At 54.0% G+C, this 23,465-nt stretch overlaps 2 protein-coding genes across 2 annotated transcripts; both read left to right on the forward strand.

Moving 5' to 3' along the window:
* Window positions 1-8,694: 8,694 nt before the first annotated feature.
* On the forward strand, window positions 8,695-16,017 carry LOC120495930 (polymeric immunoglobulin receptor-like). The gene is made up of 8 exons (XM_039695911.1): window positions 8,695-8,863; window positions 9,903-10,241; window positions 10,557-10,844; window positions 11,501-11,827; window positions 12,445-12,508; window positions 13,302-13,417; window positions 13,732-13,781; window positions 14,225-16,017. The coding sequence occupies exons 1-8, from the start codon at window positions 8,815-8,817 to the stop codon at window positions 14,423-14,425; spliced, it is 1,434 nt and encodes a 477-aa protein (XP_039551845.1). The 5' UTR covers window positions 8,695-8,814; the 3' UTR covers window positions 14,426-16,017.
* A 576-nt stretch (window positions 16,018-16,593) lies between these two features.
* TREML2 (triggering receptor expressed on myeloid cells like 2) lies at window positions 16,594-20,671 on the forward strand. Its single transcript, XM_039695912.1, has 4 exons — window positions 16,594-16,633; window positions 18,342-18,683; window positions 19,247-19,301; window positions 19,421-20,671. Exons 1-4 carry the CDS (start codon window positions 16,594-16,596, stop codon window positions 19,632-19,634), a joined length of 651 nt encoding a protein of 216 aa, XP_039551846.1. The 3' UTR covers window positions 19,635-20,671.
* Window positions 20,672-23,465: the final 2,794 nt, after the last annotated feature.

Consider the following 23,465-nt stretch of genomic DNA (forward strand, 5'->3'; position numbering starts at 1 on the left):
GATGTGCAGGAAGGTGGAGCAGAGTGTCAGGCAGAGATGGAGCCACGGGCAGAGCTGGAGCCTGGTGACACTCCAGGATATTCCTGGGCTTTTTAAAGCTTGGCTTTTTTCGTGTTTCAAAACAGGGAAAGAAGGAGAGGAAAATATTTTTCCCAAGTAACCAAACAAAAGGAGCCATTTCCACGGGGGGGTTTCCAAGGAGCCACAAACAAACAATTCCCAGTCATTTTTTGACCAAATATAGATGGCAAACGGGCAGCTGGACATGGCCAGAGGCTCGTCCGTGGTGCCACCACCCGGGCACGTGGCCGTGTCCCCACACACCCCTGCCACTCCACGGGGACACAGGGGCTGGGAGCAAAGCCTGGGAGCTGCAGGAATGCCAGGCTGGGGTGTGGGAGTGCAGGATTTGGGTGTTTGTGGAATCACAGGATGGGTTGGGGAAATTTAAAAAATCATTTTATCCACCCCTGCCGTGGGCAGGGACACTTCCACCATCCCAGGCTGCTCCAAGTCCTGGCCTTGGGCACTGCCAGGGATCCAGGGGCAGCCACAGCTTCCATGGACAACCTGTGCCAGGGCCTCACTTTAAAAACTCCCATTATTCATCCTGCTGCAAGTCAGGAGCGGGACCCCCACAGATCAGGAGTGGATTCCCGTGGGACTGTGATTTCCCACCTGACAGAATCCAGGCGGGAGCGTGTTCAGGTCCATTATCCACCTCCAGCCCACCCCAGCAAACTGGGAGCTGGCACTGGGATCTCTCAGCCCAGCAGAGTATTTGGGGTCTTTGTTTGCTGCTTGTCCAAGGAGCCAGCTTGGGTTTTCCTCCCTCCTAAACTGGGATTGCTCCTTCCCAGCCATGCCTTGATGGATGGGTGACAGATTGGTGGCTTTGGGACAACAGGCTTGTGAAATGACAGCTCTCCCTGTCCCACCTGGCATTGGAGGTCATTCCCACAAGGGTTCCTCTCGCAGGCACCAAACCCACCAGGAAAAAATGGGAATCTCATCCAGGCTCTCAGCTGATCCTTCCAAGCCAAGGCTGCCAGGGAGGGCACCTGTGTGAAAGTCACAAAACCTAGTTAGGACTGAGAGCCAAAGGACAAAACCTTGGGGATTTTCCCAAATTATTGAAGATCAAATAGTCCCAATCCAGCAGCACCTGCAGACTTGTATCACCTGCACAGGAGCTGCACAGCTGGGCTGATGTTTCAGGCTTTAAAGAGCTTGGAAACAGCCCCTGATTTCCTTGGGTTTACACAAACACCAAGGCCGTGGGCACACCCAGTAAATCCACCCTGAATGGTATCAGCACAATCCAAGATAACCTGGCACCAGCCTGATAAGGGGCAGGAAAATCAACCCACCCCTGTGCCAAATCCCTGCCTTTCCAGCCCTCCTCATCCTGGCTTTCCAGGTGGGTGGGGAAATCGAGGAGTTTTGCAGCAGCAGAAATGTCAGATATGGGAGCTTGGGAACAGGGGAAAGTTGTGTGCTTATCTTCAATATTGAATAGATATCAACCTCTGCTGAGCTGGGGGTGACCAACTGAAACAAAAAAATTAAAAAAACAGGGATGGGGACCTCCTTAAAGCATCCTGGCAAATGGATTTGTCCCTCGTGCCACCCTGGGAAGTGTCACAGCCCTGATTGCCTGGGACCCGCAGGGTGACCGGGCTTTTGGGATTGCTCACTGAGAATGAAATCCAAACTGGACTCCTGCCCCAGGAATGCTGCCAGATTCCTGCTCTGCAAGGAATGATAAACCTTTGGGATGCTGCTTGTCTGACTGTGCAGAACCAGGGTGAGTCTGGGAGCTCCTCATTAAACGGCTCCAGTCCCTCTTCCCTTCCATCAGAGGGGTCTTCCCTGAGGAGCTGGCCCAGGACCCATGGGCCATCCCAAGGGCTCCCAGGAGCTCTTCCTTTCATGGATGTCTTCCCAAGGAGACAACAAAGCCTTTCCCATCCATTCCATCCCAAATTCTGCTCGGTTTGCCTCAGCTTTCCAGGGATGAGGTGGTGATGAGGCTTTCCCTGGTGTAACCAGGAGTAGGATCTGGGTCTCCTTGGAAAATTCCTTGTACCAAAGCCGAATTCCTTGTTGAAAGCTGCCAGGATTCTGTCACAGATGAACCCAAACTCATCTGCTTTGTACAGCTTCCTCTTAATCCAACCCATTTTCCAGCTCATCGTGCCTTGTTTGGGATGGGTTTGGAAGGATTTGTCCCTCTCTGCCAGGGACAGGCTGGCTGTGACAGCACCATGAGGGCTGCAGGTGTCGGGGGGGAATTCCAGCAGTGAAAGTCATGGATGTAGCTCCGAGGAGACAGAGACAGTGGGGAGGTGACACTGTGTCACCTGGTGAGAGGACAGCGTGTGACAAAGGGCACACGGTGATTCCAGGAGCACCCATCCAAAGGGGAACGGGAACCAGCAGGAGAAAGCCAAGAAATCTCAGATAAACCCATCCCTGTGTGGATTTTTCCTGTGAAAACGGCTGATCCAAACCATGGCTAGCACCAGCAGCTTTGCCAGGATTTTCTCAGGAGGGGAATTCTGCAGGGGTGTGAGGCTGGTGGTGCCAGTGCCACCCTGTCCTGGGTGTCCCCAACACTGAGTGGAGCTGCCCCAGGCTGGGCAGGGCTCTGGTACCGTCCCTGTCCCCAGCCAGGCCCCCCTCGGTGCTCGGCTCTGGTTTGGTTTGATTGATTTTGTAATTGCTCGTTTAATTGAACAGTTACGACAACACTACCAGGGAAAGGTTCCAGGGCTGGGAGGGGAGGTGGGAGGGTGTGGGGGTGGAAGGGGAATTGGAGCTGGGGAAAGAGCAAAATGGGTTTTTCCCTGTTTCTCAAGATGCAAACAGAGGGAAGAGGCAGGGGATGAGTTCCCTTCAGCAGGAACTGAGGAGGAGGAGAGCTGAAAACAATAAATTACCAGGAGGAGAAGAAGAAAAATGAGAAGTGGGTTGAAAAGTGTGGCAGGGCCAGAGGGTCCCAGGGACTGCTCAGCCTCCAACTGACATCGGCTTCCTGAGGGCTGGGAGTGCTGGGATGAGGAAAATGGGCCACCGAGAAGGAAAGGGGGGAAGCTGGGAGGGCTGGGAGGGGGAACGAGCAGGGCAAGGTGGGAAAGGATCTCAGTGAAACGTGCAGGAGCAACATGGGGAGGAGGGGAAAGGCAGCCCTGAGTCAGAGGAGCTGCAGAGAGGGGAGTGGGGCAGGAGAACAGGTGAGCTCAGGAAGGGCTGTGCTGCAGAGGGACTCCTGACAGGGAAAGGGACAATGGGACAATGGGACAATGGGATATCGGGAAGGAATTGTTCCCTGTGAGGGTGGGCACAGAATTCCCAGAGCAGCTGCGGCTGCCCCATCCCTGGAAATGTCCAAGGCCAGGCTGGGCAGGGTTTGGAGCACCCTGGGATGGTGGAAGTGTCTCTGCCATGGTAGGGGTGGCACTGGATGATCTTCAAGGTCCCCCCAACCCAAACCATTCCACTATTCCATGATTCCATGTGTTATCCCACGGCGTGCCCAGCTGTGGGGCGGGCACAGCCAGCTCTGAGCTCGGTGCCAGCCCCTGGCTGGGGTGAGCGTGAGCCAGGAGCTGGCTGGGAGCGTGTCAGGAAAAGGACAGGAGAATGCAGACGGGGTCAGGGGGGAAGGTGCACGCAGAGGCCACGGTGCAGCTCCACAGCGAAGCAGCTCAGGTTTCAGGAGAGCCTGGAGCCGGGGCTGCAGGGGGACAGGAGGTGGGCTCTGCATTCCCTGGCAGGCAGCACAAGGCAGGTTTAAAGAATATCCTTCCATTTAGGAATTTGTTTATTATTCTTAACTAAGCAGCTCAGACAGGCAGCGCTGCATCCACGCTGGCTCCCCAGGAAGGCAGGGAAGGGAGGGACAGGAAGGCACATTTCCAGACTGGGGGCAGTGGGATTTGTGCCCTGCTGGGCCAGGGAAGGGGGCAAAACGCTTTGCCAGCTCTTTAGGAGAAGTGCGGAGGAGATTCAGCTTTGGGATGTGAGGGGAGCCGGGGTGGGGTCCAGCTGAGTGCCCAGCAGGGTCAGAGCTGAGCTGCTGTCCCCAGAGCCAGCAGCACCTTTGGGGTGGCTGCTCCTCTGACACGTCAGACCTTGAGATTTTCATCTGAAATTCCTCAGACACTGGAGCAGAGATTGAGAAGTGTTTTTTAGGGAGGAGAGAGAAGGGATCCCTTTTCTGTTAAAATCCTAAAATCCACTCATTCTGTGAGGAGTCACAAGGCACCAGGACATTCGTGGTCACAGAAATCCCCTCACCTGGCAGGTGTGTCCATACTGGGGGGTCAGGGCACATCTCCCACCTCTGCATTTTGAATTTCTGGACCTTCTGGAATGCCTTCACCTGCTGCAGCAATGTCAAGAACACAGCCCAGGCCAGGCTGGACATTTCTCCTTGTGAGGGTGGTGATGCCCTGGCACAGGGTGCCCAGAGCAGCTGTGGCTGCCCCTGGATCCCTGGGAGTGTCCAAGGCCAGCCCGGAGCAGCCTGGCATGGTGGGAGGTTTCCCTGCCCATGGCACGGGGTGGAAATAGAAAAGCTGTGTTTGTTTTTCAGCCCAAATGTTCCAATATCCCCGACCCTGCTGTGCAGGGTGCTGGACACCCACCCTGGGGTGAGCACTGCAGGACAGCGAGGAGAGGACAGCCTGCCCTCCCCCAGGCCCTGCGTGCTGGAAATGAGGGTGAGGAAGGTCATTCAGGATAAATCAAGGAGGGAAGCGCAGTGGGAGCCCGTGGATGCCAGCGGTGGGGGAGGAACGGCTGAGGAGAGCGGGAATGCCACACGCGGGGGAGCAGAAAATCCCAGGAATGGAAGCAGGGAAACGGTGGCAGCCAGAGCAGGAGGCAGGAAAGGTCCCTCATCCTGGCCATAACCAGGGCTGGGTGTTAACTCCCGGGATTATCCTGCTCCACACCTCCAACAGGAAACCCTGCGCTGCAAACTCACTGCAGAATGCCTCACTCCTGGTAGAAACTCATTCCCCATCCCTGGAGCATTGCTGGGAGCAGAGCAGCAGGCGGGGGCTCCCGCCTGGCCCCCCCAGCAGGGAGCAGAGAGCTGCCTGTCATCCCCTGCCAGCCCTCAGCCCGCCTCTCACCACCTCCCCTGCCACCTCTGCCCTCTCTCCTCCCTTTTGCTCCCATTCTCCACTTTCCTTTCATCCTTTTCTATTCCTCTCCCATCTCCAGGCCTCCCAAACTCATCTCACCTGTGCCCCACCAGCAGAGCTCAGCACTTGTGGCTCAGGCCGAGCCTCCAAAGCCTCTCAGTGGTCAGTCCTCCCCCAGCACGCTCTGGACAGAGTCTCCCTCTCCCCTGCTCCCTTCCCCCTCCTCTTGCTCTCCCTCCCATAATATTTTCCATATGAAGAAGCCTTCCTGAAGCTGCACACTGCCCTCTTGGCGAGTCTTAGGCGGGTTAGAGGAGACCCTGGGAGCCTTTAATCCTCTCTCCCTCTCTCTCTCTCTCTCCTGCTTTCATCCTCAGCCACAGCTGGACGCCCCATTGATGTGGAACAGACCAAACACCCGGCCCCTCACTAAGCTGCTGCTGCTGTGGGGCCTCTTGTCCTGCAGAGCCCTCAGCCCGTGCCCAGCAGCCCCTCCACACCCAGCCTGGGGGTCCCAGCTTGCCCCAGCCCCGCTCCCCTCTCGCTGCCTCTGCCCCTTCCTGAGCCACCTTTTCATCCTGAGTCTCCCCGTTCTCCCTCATCCCAGGATTGCCTTTCCCAGGTGGTTTGGGATCGATTTCCCCCGGCTGTGCAGAGCTGGGTGAGGGTGGGGGCCTGCTCAGTGTTGGGAAAACTCGTAGTTATGTCCCAGGAGGGTCTGCAGGGCTCCCCCAGCTCAGCACTCAGGTGCTCACTCTGCAGACAGCTCTGAGTTTTGGGGAGAAGCGTTTTTTAAAGCCCACTGCAGGTGAGGCAGGAATATCTTGGAATTGTGGGGTGGTTCGGGTTGGAAGGGATGTGAAAGGTCACCCAGTGCCACAGACACTGTGTGACAGCAGCTGTGGCTCCCTGGGTCCCTGGTGGTGTCCCAGGCCAGGCTGGACGGGGCTTGGAGCCACCTGGGCTGAGGGAGGGGTCCCTGCCACGGCAGGGTGGCACTGGGGGCTGTGGCAGGGGTCCCAGGTGGCACTGGGGCTGTGGCAGGGGTCCCAGGGAGGCACTGGGGGCTGTGGCAGGGGTCCCAGGTGGCACTGGCGATGGCACTGGGGGCTTGGTGCTTTCCAAGCGTGGCACTGGGGGCTCGGTGAGGTCCCAGGGTGGCAATGTGGGCTGTGGTAGGGGTCCCAGGGTGGCACTGGGGGCTCGGTGAGGACCCAGGGGGGCACTGGGGGCTATTTCAGGGGTCCCAAGGTGACATTGGGGGCTGTGTCAGGGGTCCCAGGGTGGCACCTGGAGTCGCTGCTGTCCCAGGGTGGCACCGGGGGTGGCACCGGGGGTCGCTGCTGTCCCCAGCCCGGGCACTCTCGGGCTCATTCCTGAGCCTCCCCCGCCTCCTGGCGGCCCCGCTCCGCCACTGCAGCCCCCTCTGCTCCAAAACCCACCAAAACCCCCCCAAAATCCCCAAACCCGGCCCCAAACCTCGATATTTTCAGAAAAATCTAACTCAGAGGAGCCTCCGTGGGTGCGACAGCAACCAGAGTGAACCGACTGCAATCAGCTGCAGTTCCAGGGTCTCCAGGAGGCAGCAGAAAGGGGATGGCTCCATCCTTGAGCTCCAAAGGAACTTTGGGGAATCCAAGAAGACAGGGAAGAGTCAGAGTTCAGAGAAAAGGGAAGAAATGATCCGAGTTGTCAGGAGCACAGCTGAGGAGGGAAAAATCCAAATATTTGGGATGCAGCCATCTGGAGTCAGCCTGGAGGGGAAGGACTGAGGGGAGGAATGGAGAATGGGAATGGTCTGAGGGGAAGAATGGAGAATGGGAATGGTCTGAGGGGAAGAATGGAGAATGGGAATGGTCTGAGGGGAAGAATGGAGAATGGGGATGGTCTGAGGGCAGGAATGGAGAATGGGAATGGTCTGAGGGGAAGAATGGAGAATGGGAATGGTCTGAGGGGAAGAATGGAGAATGGGAATGGTCTGAGGGGAAGAATGGAGAATGGGAATGGGCTGAGGGGAAGAATGGAGAATGGGAATGGTCTGATCTCCCAGGTCACAGTGGGTACTGAGGCATTAAAGTGCAGCGAGGCCTCAAAGAGCAGGGAGAGGCAGAGCTGGGAGGAGTGTTCAGATGGGGCTGGTGCCTCACTGGAACAGGAAAATGCTGCAACCCCAACTGTTTAAAGAGATCTTTAGAAATGCCATGGACAGACCTGATCCTGTCCCTGGGCTGGATGAAGTGACCTCCTGAGATGACATTCATCTTCTTCCTGTGATTCTAGAATTAAAATCATATCGATCCTCTGCCAGAGATGCAGCAAAAGGCCCAACTTCATTCCATTCCTGCTGCTCCAGGATGCCAGGCCCTGGATGGGCATCTCCCCACGACCTGTGCTGCCCCACAGAGCCTCTCCCCTCGGGCAGGACCTCCATGGATGCACCAAACACCATGGGAAGGGCTGAGGAACAGCTCTTGGCTCCGTTTGGAGGCAACCAGTTGCAGCAACTGAACTAATTGCAGACTCCTGGGATTTGCTCACGGGAGCCCGAGCGCGTTCCCCCTTCTCGTTACCGAGCATCAAGTGCCTGATGAGAGAGGGATTTGGGGACAAGACAATGCGGAGCTATCTAGCACAAAATGATTAGCCAGAATGTATTGTTAATAAGCTGCTTATTCACATAATTGGAAATTCTTTGCAGCCGGGGTGTCAGTGGAGTCTGCGTGTGCTGCTCTGCTGGAGCGGGGCAGGTGCCGGCCCAGGGGACCCTGCTCTGCTCCCTGCTCCTCCTTCAAGGGCAGGGAAGGACACAGGGAGGTGAAGGGGAGACAGAAAGGCTCAGCCAAGCCCTGCTGATGAGGGACACAATTCCCAGTGTGGAAGCACGGGGTGTTTGGGAGCAGGGCACAGCACAGGCCTTCTGCAGCATCCTCACAGCACCCAGACAGAGAAAGGCCAGCTTGGCCTCGAGACAGATAAGACCTGATCCTGCTCCTGCTCCCCAAAGCAGCTGTTTGGGATAGAACCAGGTGTGGAAGATCACGAGGGAGCCCCCGGAGCTGGGCAGGTGCCACCAGAGGGGGCTGTGGCTGAGGGATGCACGCACAGCAGCTCCAGGACTCACCTGGAGGCTTGCACAGGAGCACTGGCTTCGTGTGGGTTTGTAGGAGGCAGAGCTCCCCAGAGAGGCTGAGGGAAAGGAGGGAAAGAAGCCATTCCCCATTTTCTCTGTTAGCCCAGGCCTGCAAAGCACCTGGGTGCAGAATCAGCTACAGGAAATTCCTGTGACACCAAAACCCGGAACATTTCTCTGTTACCAGCCAGGAAGGAAGAGGAGCCAGGTGGATCAACCTCACCACAGGCTGGGGGGACAGGAGGGTGACAAAACAGATGCCAGCAGCCAGGCGAGAGCAGCAACAGCCTTTGGCACCAGGACAGGCCGTGCTCTGGGCTCAGCCACTTCCCCAAAAGCACCCTGACATTGCTGTCATATTAATTTTGTAACAAAACATGGGGAGGTGTTTCCGCTTGTGGCAAGAATGAGAACTCGGCACTTCCCCCCCCAGATGTGTCACTGCCAGGCAGAAGAGGCCAGGGGCACCCACGCTGGCACGGGACAGGCTGGGCAGCCCCCAGTGATGCCCCTTCCCTGGGCCCCAGCATGGCCATGGAGCTGAGAGCTCTGTTCCTGCTGCTGCTCTGCTTCCCAGGTAGGAGAAGGGCTCGGGGTGTCCCTGGGGACAGGGAGAACCTTCCCCACTTCCTGCTGCCCCGGCAGCTCCTCCATCAGCAGCCGGGCTCTGAGCTGGCAGTGCTGCAGGGCTGGCAGGGAAGGGCAGCCCCAGGTCTCTGGCTCCTCCAGGTTGATCCGTGCTGGGGGCACAGAGCCTCTCCCAGGCAGCCTTTCCCACCATGCTGGCCCTGCTCAGCTCCTCTGCGGGCAGTCCTGGGTCAGGGCAGTGCCAGGGCAGTGCCAGTCCCTCAGCAGCCCCGCAGAGAGCACAGAGCTCCCAGCACGTGGCACCCAGAGCCAGCACAGCCTCACAGCCAGGAGCCCTGGCATGGCTGGGCATGTGGCAGGAGAGAGCTGCTTCCCTGCCCTGGCTGCTTCCCTCTGCTCTGCTCCTCCCCACCACCCCAAACAGAGCAGGGCATGGTCCCCATCTGCCTGCAGGGAGGAGCAGGGACGAGGGGACAGCTGCAGGCACTGTGCCACACGTGGCTTGGAGGGCCAGCACCTCGAGCACCCTGTGGGCTTCAATCCCCAGCTCAAAGCTCAGCGCTGCCCTTCCCGTTTCCAAGCAGGTGAATTCAGCGTGGGGAAGGGATTTGGGGTTTTTGAAGTTCTTCCAGCCACCAGTGTCCATGGGAAGGCTGGAGGCAGAGTTTCCCTGTGGGGCTGTGGGCAGCCCTGCACCTTCACAGAAAGGCTGATGGGGCATTGGAAGGGGCTGCCCAGGAGATGTGGCTCTGAGTGCCATGCTCTGGGTTAGGACTGGTTGCTCTGGGTTAGGACATGGCTGGTGTTAGGACTTGGGTTGGGCTTGGTCATCTCAAATCTCAAATCTCAAAGGTCTTTTCCAGCTTTGTTGATTCTGTTTCTGTCGTGACAGCCTGGTGTTGGGACTTGGGTTGGGCTTGGTCATCTCAAAGGTCTCTTCCAGCTTTGTTGATTCTGTTTCTGTCGTGCTGTAATTCTGTGGTTCTGTGCTCAGCTCCCCTCTCCCTCACCACATCTGATCCTTCCAGGTCTCCAAGGCCAAACCCCAGAAGTCCAGAGACGACGGGAAGGGGGCACTCTGTACATCCAGTGTCCTTATGCACCATGGAGTATTGACCAGCATACAAAATACTGGTGCCTCCCCCGGGGAATTGGAGGATGCCAAGAACTCCTGCACATACACTATGAAGGCACCAGACATTCCAGTGATGAGAGAATTGAAATAAAGGATAACAGAACTAGTAAGACTGTTTCTGTCACCATGACTGACCTCAAGGCAGAGGACTCAGGCACATATTTCTGTGCTATTTACAGATCTTACCATGACTATCCACGGCTAAAGACGATCTCACTGATTGTTTTCAGGGGTGAGTACCTGTACCCCACCCAAAGCCAAGCCTTGTCAGGAAGCAGCATCACTCCTTCCCCTCCTCTGCCCCTTCTCCCCCACAGCTGAGCAGCTTCCCCTGGTCCCCCCAGCCTCGCTCCCTGCTTTCTGTCCCACACAGGGAGAGAAGGAGCCCCACAGACCTGCCTGGTCCTGCTGGCCCCCAGCTCCTGCCCCACCTCCCCCCTGCCCTGAGGAGGGGCTCTCCTGAGGGAGCTGCCCCAGGGCATGGTCTGTGCCAGGTGCCCCTGTGCCCAGCACTGACTGGGCAGTGCCCACCTTTGGTGTTTCACAGAGCTGCTCAGGTGGGAGCTGGACACCCTGACAGTGCAGTGCCCAGTGGGGAATGGCATGGCCTGGTGCCGAGGGCAGACTGAGTGCACAGCCCCAGCGAGGGGACGGACATCTTCAAAGCAGAGTGAAATGAAATCCCTGCAAGACAGAGTGACAACACAGTATAACGGTCAAGGGGGTCTCGATGTCACCATGAAGAACCTGAAGAGCCAGGACTCTGGTGTGTACTGGTGTGCACTGGGCTCCGAGCGCACCCCGAGAATGGAGATCGTGCTCTCTGTGTTCAAGAGTGAGTACCTGCCGTGTCCTCCGTGTCCAAGGGTGGGATTTTACTGCACTCAGTTTCCTACTGCACTCAGTGTCCAAGAGTGAGCCCCTCCTGGCAGCCAGGTGTGGGTGGGGGCAGGTCTCAGCCCAGGTGATGCCCATCTCTCCCTGCCATCCCTGCAGCACACACAGTGCCAGATGATCCCTGGCACCTTCGAGCCAAAGCTCAGGCATGGTCCTTCGTGCTCTGTCTGCTCCCAGCAGAGGCTCAGGGGAGGTTCCTGTGGGTCCCACAGATGGGGATGCCCATCCCAAGTGCCTCCCACAGGGCCAGACCTGTGGCTCCAGCACTGGTTCCCACTGGGTGCTGCTGGGACCCTCTCCCATGCCAGGCACTGCTCTTGCTCTGACCCCACAGCCACCAACCCTCCCAGACCCCATGGGCTGAGTGTCCCACTCTGAGGGAACCAGAGGAGGGGGACAGGACCCCCACATTTATGACATTTCTGCATGGGGAATCTGGGTGCAGTCCCCTTCTGCTTAGGGGAGGTGGATGCGCAGGTGGAGATGTTTGGGTGGAGATGGAAGCAGCTCCAGGGTATTGCAGTGCTGGGGAGACAGTGTCCTACTGTGGGATCCCACTTTGGGGTGTCAGCACACATCCTGGGTGTTTTGCAGGGACCCAGAAGCTCACAGCCAAGGAGTCAGGCAACGTCACTGTCCAGTGTCACTACAAGATCTCAGACTACAAGGATGTCAGCAAAGCCTGGTGCAAAATCAAAGAGGGGAAAATGTGCAACGTGCTGGTGACCACCAGATCAGAGTCCCCAGCAGGAAACAGCACGGCTCGGGGGGGTGTCAGCATCCAGGATGACACCCAGCAGGGCATGGTCACCATCACCATGGAGCAGCTGCAGGTGCAGGACTCGGGCGTGTACTGGTGCGCGCTGCAGGACGGCTCCGCTCTGCTCCGCATGGAGGAGGTCACGCTCAGCGTTTCCAAGGGTGGGTGTGGATCTGTCAGGACACGTTTGTGGATTCCAGACTCCCAGCCCAGCTCACCCCACCTCCCACCTTGCCCGTGTTTGCCTGCCCAAGTTTTGGATCTCCTGGTGGCCACCACCCTGTGGAACAGCAGCAGGGATGGGAGCAGATCCACATCCCTGCTGTGCTGCTCCTCCTTAACCTGGGAGCAGCTCCAGCTGTCCTGAGAGGCGTTTCTGTCACTCAGTGTCTGATATCAGTTCTTTAGAGTGACTTTATAGCCCCTTTAGAGTGATTCATCCTTTGGCTTTCAAAGACCTTCCATTGGGTTGTCAAGGGAACAACTTTAGAGTCGGATTTTACAGATCTGTGACTTGTGGGGTCTCTGTCAGACAATGTTTTAATGGCAAGGGAAGGCACTGAGGGCGCTGGTCATGGCAGAGCAGCCCCAGGCTGCAGCCTGGCTCTTGCAGCACTAAGAGCAAGCAGTGCAGATGATGAGAGGGGACACTGGGATCTCTGGACAAACTCAGGGGATTTGGGAGCATGGCCATGGGAGCAGCAGGGGCAGGGGTTTCACTGCTGAATGCAGAGCAGCCCCACAGTGACCATTCCTCTCCTCATGTCTGTGATTGCAGCATTGCCTCCAGGAGGTTTTCCAGACTCTGAAGGCCAAAGTCAAGAGACTCTTTTGGGCAACAGGTAAGGCTTGAGAAGAATCTCTGAGCCTGAGCACTCACAGGTTACTCGTGTTGTACACCTGGGACACGCAGGCCCTGGGCACTCTCCCTCCTGCCTGTAGAGGAATTGGGTATGACAGGATCCTCACCAAAGGTGGCCTCTCCTCCTCCAGCTCTGCCCTAACCCTAATTCCAAAGGAAGAGGCAGATTGGTAAAATTGTGTCACAGCCTTCTGCAGGTGCCTCTCTGCTTCTTTATCGTCTCACTTCTGCACTTCACATGAACAGAACCCTCAGATTCTGCCCCTCAGCCTGGGCTTTGCTCCCTCCTGTCTGAGTATTTAACAATGGGACAGTCCTTGGCTGCTGGTATTCCATTTACCAGTTAAATGTGAAGGATTTTTCTGTCTTTGTGCATCTGCTGTCATCAGTGCTACAGCAGCACCTAACAGCAGAATCATCCCTGCTCCAGAGAGCCTGGAATTGTGCTTGGAGCTCCGAACAGTGGCTTTTTCCTAAAGCCTGGAGAATGGTTTAGGAAAAGCTCAGAAGATACAGCCAAGTAGAAAAATCAAGAATCAGGAAGCAGAGAAGTTCCCCAGTGCCTCTTTTTCCCTTCTGAATCAGCAGGGACTTGCCCAGGCTCATAGATGGAGGACCCTGCAGGATCTGCAGGAGATCTTGCAGAAGAACCAGACCCTCCTTCCAAGTGCTGAACTGAGCACATAAAACCTGTCCCTGTCCCTCTTTTGGTCCCTGTTTGGTGGCGGGCTGTTGAACCATCCCAGGCTGGTAACTGCCCTCCTCTCCTCCAGCTGCAGTGGGAACACCTTCCTCATCCTGTCCGTGGTGCTGCTCATCCTGCTGCTCCTGGCCCTCCTCACCTCCGTCGTCCTGGCTGTCAGGTACTCCAGGCTGCTGCTGAGAACAGGTACGTGGGGCTGGGGTTGTCCCAGGCAGGGCCTTCCCTCCCTGCACCCCAGCTGAGATCAGTGCCCTGGGAAGGTCAGGCTGGCAAGGCAGGCTCCTCCCTGCCTCCCCTCAGAATAAATCTAACCCAGGTTCCTCCAGAGCCTGCACGGGGGTGTGAACACCTTAGAGGAGGAGTAAAGAGAGCAAAGTGTTCCCCAGGCCCGGGGCAGAGGCACATCCATCTCTGGGCAGTCCCACAGCCCTCCCAAACCTCCTCAGGCAGAGCTTTTCATGGATTTCTCCTCTAAACCCTCATTTTGCCTCATTCTAAAGGTATCAGAGAAGCAGAGGACACCAGTGACAGAGCAGAGGGCACAGCACAGGTAAGGAAAACGCAACATTTCCCACACGGTGCCAAACCCCTGACCAACAGTCTGGGAGGAACTGTCAGCCCCAGCTGCTGAAGAGCTTGGAGATCAGTTTGGTTATAAACAGGAGGGAAATGGTCTTTAATGGCAGCAGAGAGAGGAATATTCCTGGCTGGAGACAGAGGGGGGTAATTAATGCAAGGAAACTCCAGCGGGAACAAACCCAGTGGAGCAAATTCTAGTAACCCTTGAGAAGGGACTCAAGGAGTAGCAAGCAGGGTCAGAGCATGAGGCTCCACCTGTATCCAGGAGAGGTGGTGAAGAAGAGAGTTCTCTGCTCCTTCATCTCTGTCACGACCAGAGGTTTTGACAGCTTCTCCTTTCCTTGTGGGAAAATCTCAGCAGCGGTGGCCCGGCACTGACTCATGCTAACGAGTGTTTTCCCTTTCTCTTGCCAGCCTGGCAGCACTGGGAGGAGGGAAAGTTCTCAGGATAACAGCAAAGGGCCAGCATACATCAACCTGGATGTGCAATCCCACCCCAACCCCGAGGATCCTCTTTACTGCAATGTGGAACTGAGTCAGGCTCCCAGGAACCCCCAGCATGTGGAATACGCCGTCATCGCCTTCAGCCAGTCCCCAAGGACCGGCAGGGAGTGAAGCCCAGAATCCCAGACAAGCCAGAAATGGGAGGAAGGAACTGGAATACAGAGTGGGAATGAGGACTAGGAGGTGTGTGGATGGACAAGATGAGTTTTGCTGCTGTGTGTGTGGTGTTGCCTGGGCATTTTCAGCCCTCCCTCCTGTTTTAGGGCCAGGCAGAGGTTTTGCCACACTCGTGGCAGATTGTCTCGGGTCAGGAAGAGCTGTGGGGGAATTCCACAGATCTCCTGTACATTGCTTTTCCAATTCCATTAAAGTGCAGAATCTTGGAGAGGCAGGTGTGGAGGCCTGGCCTTGTGAAAAGGAGCAGTGTGGACACAGTTGGGTGGGATATCCCAGCTGTGTCCTGCCCCAATCCCAAGAATTCAGCTACTATGCCAAACAAACTCATCCCAGTGCTGCAGGGACTCAAACCTTGCTGTGACTGGGTTCATTTTCACGGAATCGGCTGGGGATGTGAGTGCTGGATTCTAAGAATAAGCAGAACCAGCTCCTGCACTTCCCAGTCTCCGCTGGAAACGCTCCAAATGACACATTTGATTTAGCAGTCATGTGGGGAGCAACATGAAATGAGTTTATGGGGCTCAGTTCCATTTCTCCAGGAGCTCTGGCTCCTGATTTCCCTGCCCCAAGCCCTGCTGGAGGTGACAGACCAAAGGGGCCTGAACCAGCTCTCATTCCCAGGCCAGTCACATCCAACAGGCTTCTCTTGCCAGGGCTGCAGCAGGGAGGCTGATGGAAATTTTTTGAAGATTTTCAGAGTTGATCTGACAGAAAGAAAAAGAAAACGGTTCTGGAAATGGTTCATTCAGCCCAACATTCCCCTAACAATTTGATCTTCGTGCAGTTGCACTGGGTCAAGCTTTGGAAGAGTAATAGCAAAAAACAGTGGAGTGGAAGAGACATTTTTGGGAAGATTCTTGAAGAGAATCCAGATTTGTGCTCACTGGAACAAGAACAAAACCTGCAATCAGCCACCTGACAGAATTTCTGGTCACTGTGAGGGACCATTTTCTTACCCACTAACTCGAGGAAAGGCACATTTAGGAATGGCCAGGCCTGCAGATTTGGCACCACACCAGTTTTGAAGCCAGGGTCTATTTGTACTTTCATGGAAGATCTCCAAGTAAATAAATCACCTCAAAAATTAAAAACCAGCAGCCCACCCCCATCCGTCTGCTGATATTCTGGGGGGTCTGTGGCTGCATCCCTGAGCCCCTCCAGCACTGTGGCATTGGCTGCTCAGAACCCCCAGCAGAGCTCCTGTGCCCTTTGTGCCAGGTACAGAACACAGGTGAGTTCTGGGCTTCTTTAAAAGCACCCACAGCTTCTCGCAGAGCAGTGCCCCTGCCCTGCTCTTTGTGGTTGGGTTTCAGACAAGGATGCTCCATGTACAGGCTCTTCTTTCTCCTGGGAACCCAGGGGATGATGTCCTTGTCCTCCTTCACCCTCAGGATGCTGCCAGAGCTACCAGGAGAGCCTCCCTTTCAGCTTTCCAGAAATTCCCTCCATGCACAGCTCCTGTAAATAATTTATTGTGATTTATCACCATCGTGCTTGGCGTGCCAGCGCAAGGGAATGGCTTCCCTCTACCACAGGGATGTTGGGGAGGAATTCTTCCCTGGGAGGGTGGGCAGGCCCTGGCACAGGGTGCCCAGAGCAGCTGTGGCTGCCCCTGGATCCCTGGAAGTGTCCAAGGCCAGGCTGGACAGGGCTGGGAGCAGCCTGGGGTAGTGAAAGGTGGATGGAGCTGGCTGAGCTTTGAGGTCCCTCCAACCCAAAGCATTCTGTGATTCCATGATTCCATGAAATCCTTCAGTGGGAGCAGACACCCAGCCTGTGGTGTCACCACGTGCTGCTCCCTTCTGTCTGCCTGAGCTGTGGCTGGGACTGGGCAGTGCTGATGCCTGAATTTTCAGCCCACGAGGGCAATGCCTGTCCCTGGAGAATTGCTCAATGTGCAGGATGAAAAAGATGCCAAGTTCCTGTGCTCCTTCCTTCCGGCACAGCCGGGGAGAGGAGCTGCCCATGGGCTGAGCCGGCTCGCTTCTCTCCAGCTCCTCTCCAGCTCCTCTCCAGCTCCTCTCCAGCTCCTCTCCTGCTCCTCTCCAGCTCCTCTCCTGCTCCTCTCCAGCTCCTCTCCTGCTCCTCCTCTGCTCAGCCCCATGGAGAAGCTCCTGCACCTCACCTTGGTCTTCCTGTCAGGTAAGAACCACACAAGGCTTTGAGGTCAGGTAAAGGGGGAAGGATTGGGGCAAAGCTTTCTCTCTGTCTGAAGGCTCCATCCTCAGAGTTTTCCCTTTTTTTAGCAAAGGGCCACTCTTCAAAAGGTGATCTCAGTGCTCCCAGATTTCCTCACAGGGATCCTTTGGAGTGAGAACAGGAACCACTGGCGAGAGAAGTTCTGTGTGCAATGTGAAATTGCAAAATCCTGGGTTGTTTGCATTAGCAAATGGGATTTACATAGATGCAAATGATCACAGGTGGGGCTCAGGGGCAGGGAAATGAAACCCAGTGAAGGGCACAGCTCTGAAATCCCAGACACCCGGCTTTTCCAGCTGGGAAAGGAATGTCCAGCTGAAATGAGAACCGAGGTACAGGGCCCAGCTGGGGCTGTCTGCAGCATCTGGGGATCCCAGATCCTCACAGCAGTGCAGGGAAAGGCAACAGACTCAGGCTGTGAGAGCACAGGAACCTGTCCCAAAAACTGGGATGAGTTTGGGGAAAGTTCACTGTGCTTTGCCCAGTGGCACCCAAGAAGAGAGGAGGAACACCAACAGTTTATGATCTGTCAGCAAAATTGGTTGAAAAGAGAATGACAGAACATTTTCCAGAGGGACATGAGGAAATCTTTCAGTGATTGTGTTTGAGAGATGTTTTGCAGTGCTGTTGGAATTCTGGGACTGAAGGGGCAGAGCTGGAGGAAGGAAGGGGAAATGGGAGAAGCAGTTAAAGAGTTTTGGGAGGGATTGAACAGGACTGGACTGGAGGTTCCATGAGGTAAACTCTGACTGGAACAACCAAGGGGAGCAACACGTCAGGATAAAGTCCTGTAGGTGTTGGATTGCAGAGCACAGATCCATTTTAGGTCTTCTTCAAGTCAAGCTGAAAGAACTTCATAGTTTTTAGTTTACAATCCACTTAGAATTGTTGAAATTATTGTAAGAAGTGTTATTAAAAGACTCAGCCAGCACAAAGTCCTCACAAGAGTCTATTTTTAAATTTACTTTTGTTTTATCATTACTTATGGTGTCACAGAAGCATTTTCCTTTTTTTTCAGTAGAAATAGAGATTTCCACAAATACCACACTGCACTTCTCTCTGGAAGTATTAATAGCTCAGTCTGTCGCCTCTGCCTGTCACAAAGAGGAATGGAAATTAGAAATGAGGAACCAACACAATAAAAAAAACCAAACAAAGTCGAGCAAAGACCAGTTGTCAACATGGTTAAAATTAGTAAGATATTAAAATATAAGGTAGGAAAAAAAGTTAAACTGGATTTGATAACTGGGATTCAGAAGGAACCAGTGAGTAAGACACTGGTTTGGAGGTGTCACTGGGATGAATTCCAGAATATCTGAGCCAAGATCTGAGTACAGTGGGTTGGTCATGGCGAAAGTGGACAGGTGACATCCTACAGGTGACAACCCTGAGGGTGACAGCCTTTTACAGGCGATAGCCCTGTGGGTGACAGCCTCATAAGTGACAGTCCTACAGGTGACAGCCCCATAGGTGACATCCCTATGGGTGACAGTCCTACAGGTGGCAGCTCTACAGGTGACATCCCTGTGGGTAACAGTCCCACATCACGAGACGATGAAAATGACGTTCAGTATCCCCACAATGAGGGATAGACATGGAAGAACCTTGTCTCACCCCTCCCTCTGTCCCTCTGTCCCTCTGTCCCTCGTAGCATCCTGCGCTGCAGAGAACGTCACCGTGGTGGCCGCCATGGAGGGGGACACCATTTCTGTCAACTGCTCCTACGACCCGCGGCAGTGGTGGCGGGAGAAGAGCTGGTGCAGGCAGCTGGAGCAGAGGCGGTGCCAGCACGTGGTGGGCGCCCCGCCGGCGTGGCTGCCCTTCCCCGGGAGCAGGAGGGGCACCACCTCCATCAGGGACGACGCCCGCGCCGGGCTCCTGACCGTCACCATCAGGCGCCTCCGCAAGGAGGACGCGGGGCTCTACCAGTGCAGAACGGATTTCCTGGGCCAAACAAAGAGCCTGAGGATGGTGCAGGTGGAAGTGCTGGCAGGTACGTCCTGGGGCTAAGAGTTTGGAGGGTTCTTACTGGAATTTCACAGGTTCCTATTGGAATTTCACGGGTTCCTACTGTAATTTCATTGGTTCCTATTAGAATTTCACAGGTTCCTATTGGAATTTCACGTTTTCCTATTGGAATTGTACGGGTTCCTATTGGAATTTCACGGGTTCCTATTGAAATTTCACAGGTTCCTACCGGAATTTCACGGGTTCCTGTTGGAATTTCACGGGTTCCGATTGGAATTTCATGGGTTCCTACTAGAATTTCACGGGTTCCTACTGGAATTTCACTGGTTCCTATTGGAATTTCATGGGTGTCTGCAGCTTCCAAGGGCCCACTTGAGTCAACATCTACTTTTGTCTCACTCTAAGGAAGTCCTGTGTTTCACTGTCTCTTTTTATTCCTGATTTTCAGCAGCGTGACCTCACTGTTAGAGGGTATCTGACACGTCACCTCTTTATTGCTCCCAGTGCCCTGTCTCACCTGGGTTACCTGCCCAGCTGAACGTCCCCCAGAAACATCTGCAGACTAAACTGTTGTGTTTCCATCAGCAGCTGACCTGGTGACCCACGTGCCAGAGGAGCCCAGAGCTGTGCAGAGCATCTCCAGGTGAGCCCAAAACTCCTCGTGCTGAGATCTCTAATCTTCCTAGGACTTAGGCAACACTACAAGAAATTTTTTTAAGGTTGGACCATCCACTTGATGGTTGCATCTCTGGTTCCCCACAGGTCCTCTCCTGACGTGGATTTCACTGTTTTCTACATCCTGGCTGGATTCCTGGTGGCCAAGTTCATGGTGGCTGTGCTGGTCGGGGCTGTTGCCCACAGCAGGAAGAAGAGGGAGAGAGGGCAGAACGCAGGCCTGGGTGAGCAGCAGGTGCTCCCGCTCCCTGCTGACCTTGGACATGATGGAATCGGCCTCTCCTGGGAGAGCTCTGCGTGAGCCAAGCCAAAGGGAATCCATGGAAAAGGCAAATGAGGGTTTGCCACCTGCCATAAGCAAAGGATCACTACTAAACACCGGTCTGGAAGAACTGGAGAGGGAACGTCCCCATCTTCTTTGTCACCTCTTCCCCTTGGCACCTCATCCCCAGGCAGTTATTCCAGACATCATTCCCAGGACCATTCCATCACGGTCTGAACTGACACCCATCAACTTCCTGTCACCTCAGGTGACAGATTCTGCCTTTCCAAGGTGAGGAAGAGCAGCTCCCACAAGCTGCTTTGGACTGTGGGGATGCTTGGAGAAAATCCCTGTGGAAATGCGTGAGGAACTGCAGGACACACCAGGAAAGGGATGTGGTCTCTTTGCATCTCTGAGCCAGCTTCTCCTCCCTGAAGGGACTTTGTGAGCACAGGAGCTGTCTCTCTGTTGCTCTCCCTGTGTTTTCTCTCCCATGTGGTGGTTGTTCATCCCTCCCCTCTGAGCTGCACTCAGCTCTCCCAGGCTCCAAACCCATGGGCACTCACGTTTCTTTTTCCCTGCAAAACTAAATAAAATCCAGCTGATTCTCTGGCTTGGTGTGGATTTCCTGCAGGACACCAGGTGACAGTCGTGTCCCAGAGCAGAGGTGATGCTTGGAACACCCTGGAGTGTTTAGAACACCCAGGAACATCCAGAGCCAGCTCTGTGCAGGAGCAGCAGCTCAGAGCCCAACCTCTCATTGCCCACAGAAGCAATGGCTGAAATTTGCTTATTTTAATTACACTTTTGGGTTCCCTTTTTTAGAGTAGTTCTGTGTTTTGTCCAGAAATTGAAATTCATGGTGGCACATCTGGCAACCCTTGTCCTTCCGAGGTCTTTCCCTCCCACCACTCTGAGGTTTTCAATCTTAAATCAGCAACTTTTGGAGAAGAAAATCTGTATTTGTTGCTTTCTCCTGGTCTAGACAGTGACTTGCTGTATCTGCATCCACAGAGAGAAATTTGTCATCTGAAATAAAAATATCTCCAAGGAAATAAAAAGAAATTAATCAATAACTTACTGATTACCATCAAAAACAATGAATGTAATTTGGGAGAATTGTATTAATCAAAACCAAAAGGGTTTGGGGCAGAAATATTTCTGGGGCTTGTTCTGTCCTTCCCTTCCCCAGTTCCCTCTGTGCTGACGTTGGCTCTGCTCCTGTGCGGGGTGACCTGGACACTCTGTGGGGGTTGTTTTTTCATGTCTTCCCCCCTGATGAAGGTTCATCAGAACTTTTGGGGCTGTTTGCAAAAAACAAAATAAAGGAACTCCGTGTCCCTCAGTGCTCCCATCCTGTGAGAGCCAACAGGAAACTCCAAGGCTGTGTTTGGTGCAAAATGCCGTCCCAAATTCCAGGTAACTCTGATCAAAGTCTCATTAAAGCTCACATTCGCTTTCACCACACATCCCCTCTGCTCTTCCCCAATTTCATGAGACAAGGAGGAAATATTTCCGTCTGTAGATGAACCAAGGGTGATACCCAGAAACCAAAACCACTTCACTTAAACCACCCAGCTCGGTTTGGACCCAGCTGCTGAGGGTGGTGATGGGGTGAGGGAAAAGGAAGACCTGGAAGCACAATTCCCCTGGAAAATAACTGCACTTTTCTAACAGCACAGCACCTTGGTGGGCAAACCCAGAGGAGAGCTGTGGTGCATTTGCTTTTCCAAATTACTCTCTTTTTTAAATAGCAGGGAGCTATAAACCCAAATACAGGAACTGCTTGTGTCTGTCAGCAACTGATACAGCAACACAGCCAGGCCAAGTGAGCTCCTTCCTCTGGACCTAAATATTCACAAAAAATTATTAATTACTGCCTATTCTGATGAGATTCAGCAAAGTGGTAAAAATCTGCTTTATTTTAAACCTATGAGATTTTTCCTGGGCTTCAGAGAGACAAGTAATGCATTTGACATGTTCTAATAACCAAGGGGCTTCTTGGAAAATATTTGTCTACTTTATAGTATCAATTGTCATCAGCTTGAGCTCCCGGGGTGGAATTTACACTCCAATGCATTGATTTGTTTTACAAAGAAATAACTGTATTTCCATGTTTGTTGTTTATTAACACACACCTGTCCTCCAGGATAAATCTAGCTTGACTTTATTACAAATTACACCCCTGTTGATCCAACTACAGAATCCTGTTATCACAGTGATATAGGCAAACATCCCTCAGGGATTATGGATAAATCCCCAAATTCAGCTGACTGAGATTTCCCTCTTAATTCAATGAGCTAGAGACTGAGGATGCTGAACAGGACACAAAAATGGGTTTAATTTTTGGATATCAAGATTGCAGGAAGATCCCAGCCTGGATACTGGGTGGCAGGGGAGGGAAGGAAGGTGGAAGGGGAGGGAATACATCCATGGATTGGATAAACTCTGCTCTGGGAGTGATTATGCAGTTCTGAAGGTGAGGATGAGAGAGAAAAGTAAATTCTTGTTGACTGCTTTGATGTGGCTACACAACACCAGGTTTTTTTTACCATTATATCCAAGATTATTTTATTATTCTACTGCAAATTGTCTGAAAAAAAAAAAGCTAGACAATTACATCATAATAGCTAAAGAAACTGATTTCTGACTTCCTCAACAGGCTTGCGTGATTGTTCTCCTCATTTCCTATCCCAGCTTCCACTCTGATCTTACATACTGTCATTTCCTTCTTTTCTTGTTTGTTTGTTTGGGTTTTTTTTTTTCTGGTCATCACTGTATTGACCAATTTGGGAAAGAATTCGTGACTGCCAGCTTTGTGCTCTGGGGGTTTTGAGATGGTGCAATATTGGTGTAGAGTTTGTACCATTAACTATTTCTGATATTGCAGTGAGTGTGCAGTTCCAATCCTGGGAAGAGCAGCGTGCCCAGAGGGATTACAGGAGACTGGGAAATTCACTCTCTCTTAAAGCCTTCAAAGCCCACCCAATCCTCCTAAGAGGAAAACTCTTTTTGTGCCAAAACACAGAAATAAGCTCATTCTGAGGTCTTCATTCAGCTGAAAAAAAGATAATGACAGGATCCCTGGCAGTTGGGGATGAGGTGGAATCACCTTCCTGGGAGGTAACCTGGAATATAAAGGGATTAAATCTTGGAAAGAAGGGCAGCTGGGCACGTCAGGATGGAGTGGTGCAGATACAGATTCCATCACCACTTCCACCTGGAATATAAAGGGATTAAATCTTGGAAAGAAGGGCAGCTGGGCACGTCAGGATGGAGTGGTGCAGATACAGATTCCATCACCACTTCCATGGACACTCCTGGTGCTCCAGCACAGCTTCCAGCTGACTTCAGGGATAATTACAGAGCACTGTAATTACATGAATCCTGCAGGAGGTAATGGTGCATCTCCATGAGTGCTGCGCCCACAGCTCTGCCAGGACATGGAGCCACTGCCAGGCACATTTCCCATCCCCTTCCCGGCTGGAATGGTGGCACAGCCTCCCTCCCATCTTCTTCCTCTCCTGCCTTCCTGTCTTTCCTTTCTCCCTTTCTGTTCCTTTTTTTTCTTCCTTTTTTCCTCTTGTTTTCCATTCCCATCTCTCTGCGGGCCCTCAGGCCCGGGGCAGAGCCCTCTCCCCTCAGGCCGCCATCTTGAGGCGCTGCCTCATCCCTGGGACAGAATCAGCCCAGGATGGAGGGTCCCACTCCCAGAGACCCCCCACACCAGGAGCAGCTCTGAGGGGACATTCCGGTGTCCCTCAGTCCCCTCAGCACCCACAGCCCAGCCCTGGGGCCGCGGGAGCAGCACCCATGGGCAGCGATATGGTGGATGGGGCTGAGGGGAGATAAAAATGGCCGTGCCGGGCC

Source organism: Passer montanus, unplaced genomic scaffold (assembly GCF_014805655.1).
Source record: "Passer montanus isolate IOZ18808 unplaced genomic scaffold, ASM1480565v1 scaffold93, whole genome shotgun sequence".
NCBI classification, from domain to species: domain Eukaryota; kingdom Metazoa; phylum Chordata; class Aves; order Passeriformes; family Passeridae; genus Passer; species Passer montanus.

Bases quoted from the DNA above. Each gene is read 5' to 3' on its own strand.
- LOC120495930 (XM_039695911.1), top strand. From the start codon at position 8,815: ATGGCCATGGAGCTGAGAGCTCTGTTCCTGCTGCTGCTCTGCTTCCCA. The intron at 8,864-9,902 runs GTAGGAGAAGGG...TGATCCTTCCAG, and splicing joins GCTGCTGCTCTGCTTCCCAG to GTCTCCAAGGCCAAACCCCA. The intron at 12,509-13,301 runs GTAAGGCTTGAG...CCTCTCCTCCAG, and splicing joins GAGACTCTTTTGGGCAACAG to CTGCAGTGGGAACACCTTCC.
- TREML2 (XM_039695912.1), top strand. From the start codon at position 16,594: ATGGAGAAGCTCCTGCACCTCACCTTGGTCTTCCTGTCAG. The intron at 18,684-19,246 runs GTACGTCCTGGG...TTCCATCAGCAG, and splicing joins GCAGGTGGAAGTGCTGGCAG to CTGACCTGGTGACCCACGTG. The intron at 19,302-19,420 runs GTGAGCCCAAAA...GGTTCCCCACAG, and splicing joins GCTGTGCAGAGCATCTCCAG to GTCCTCTCCTGACGTGGATT.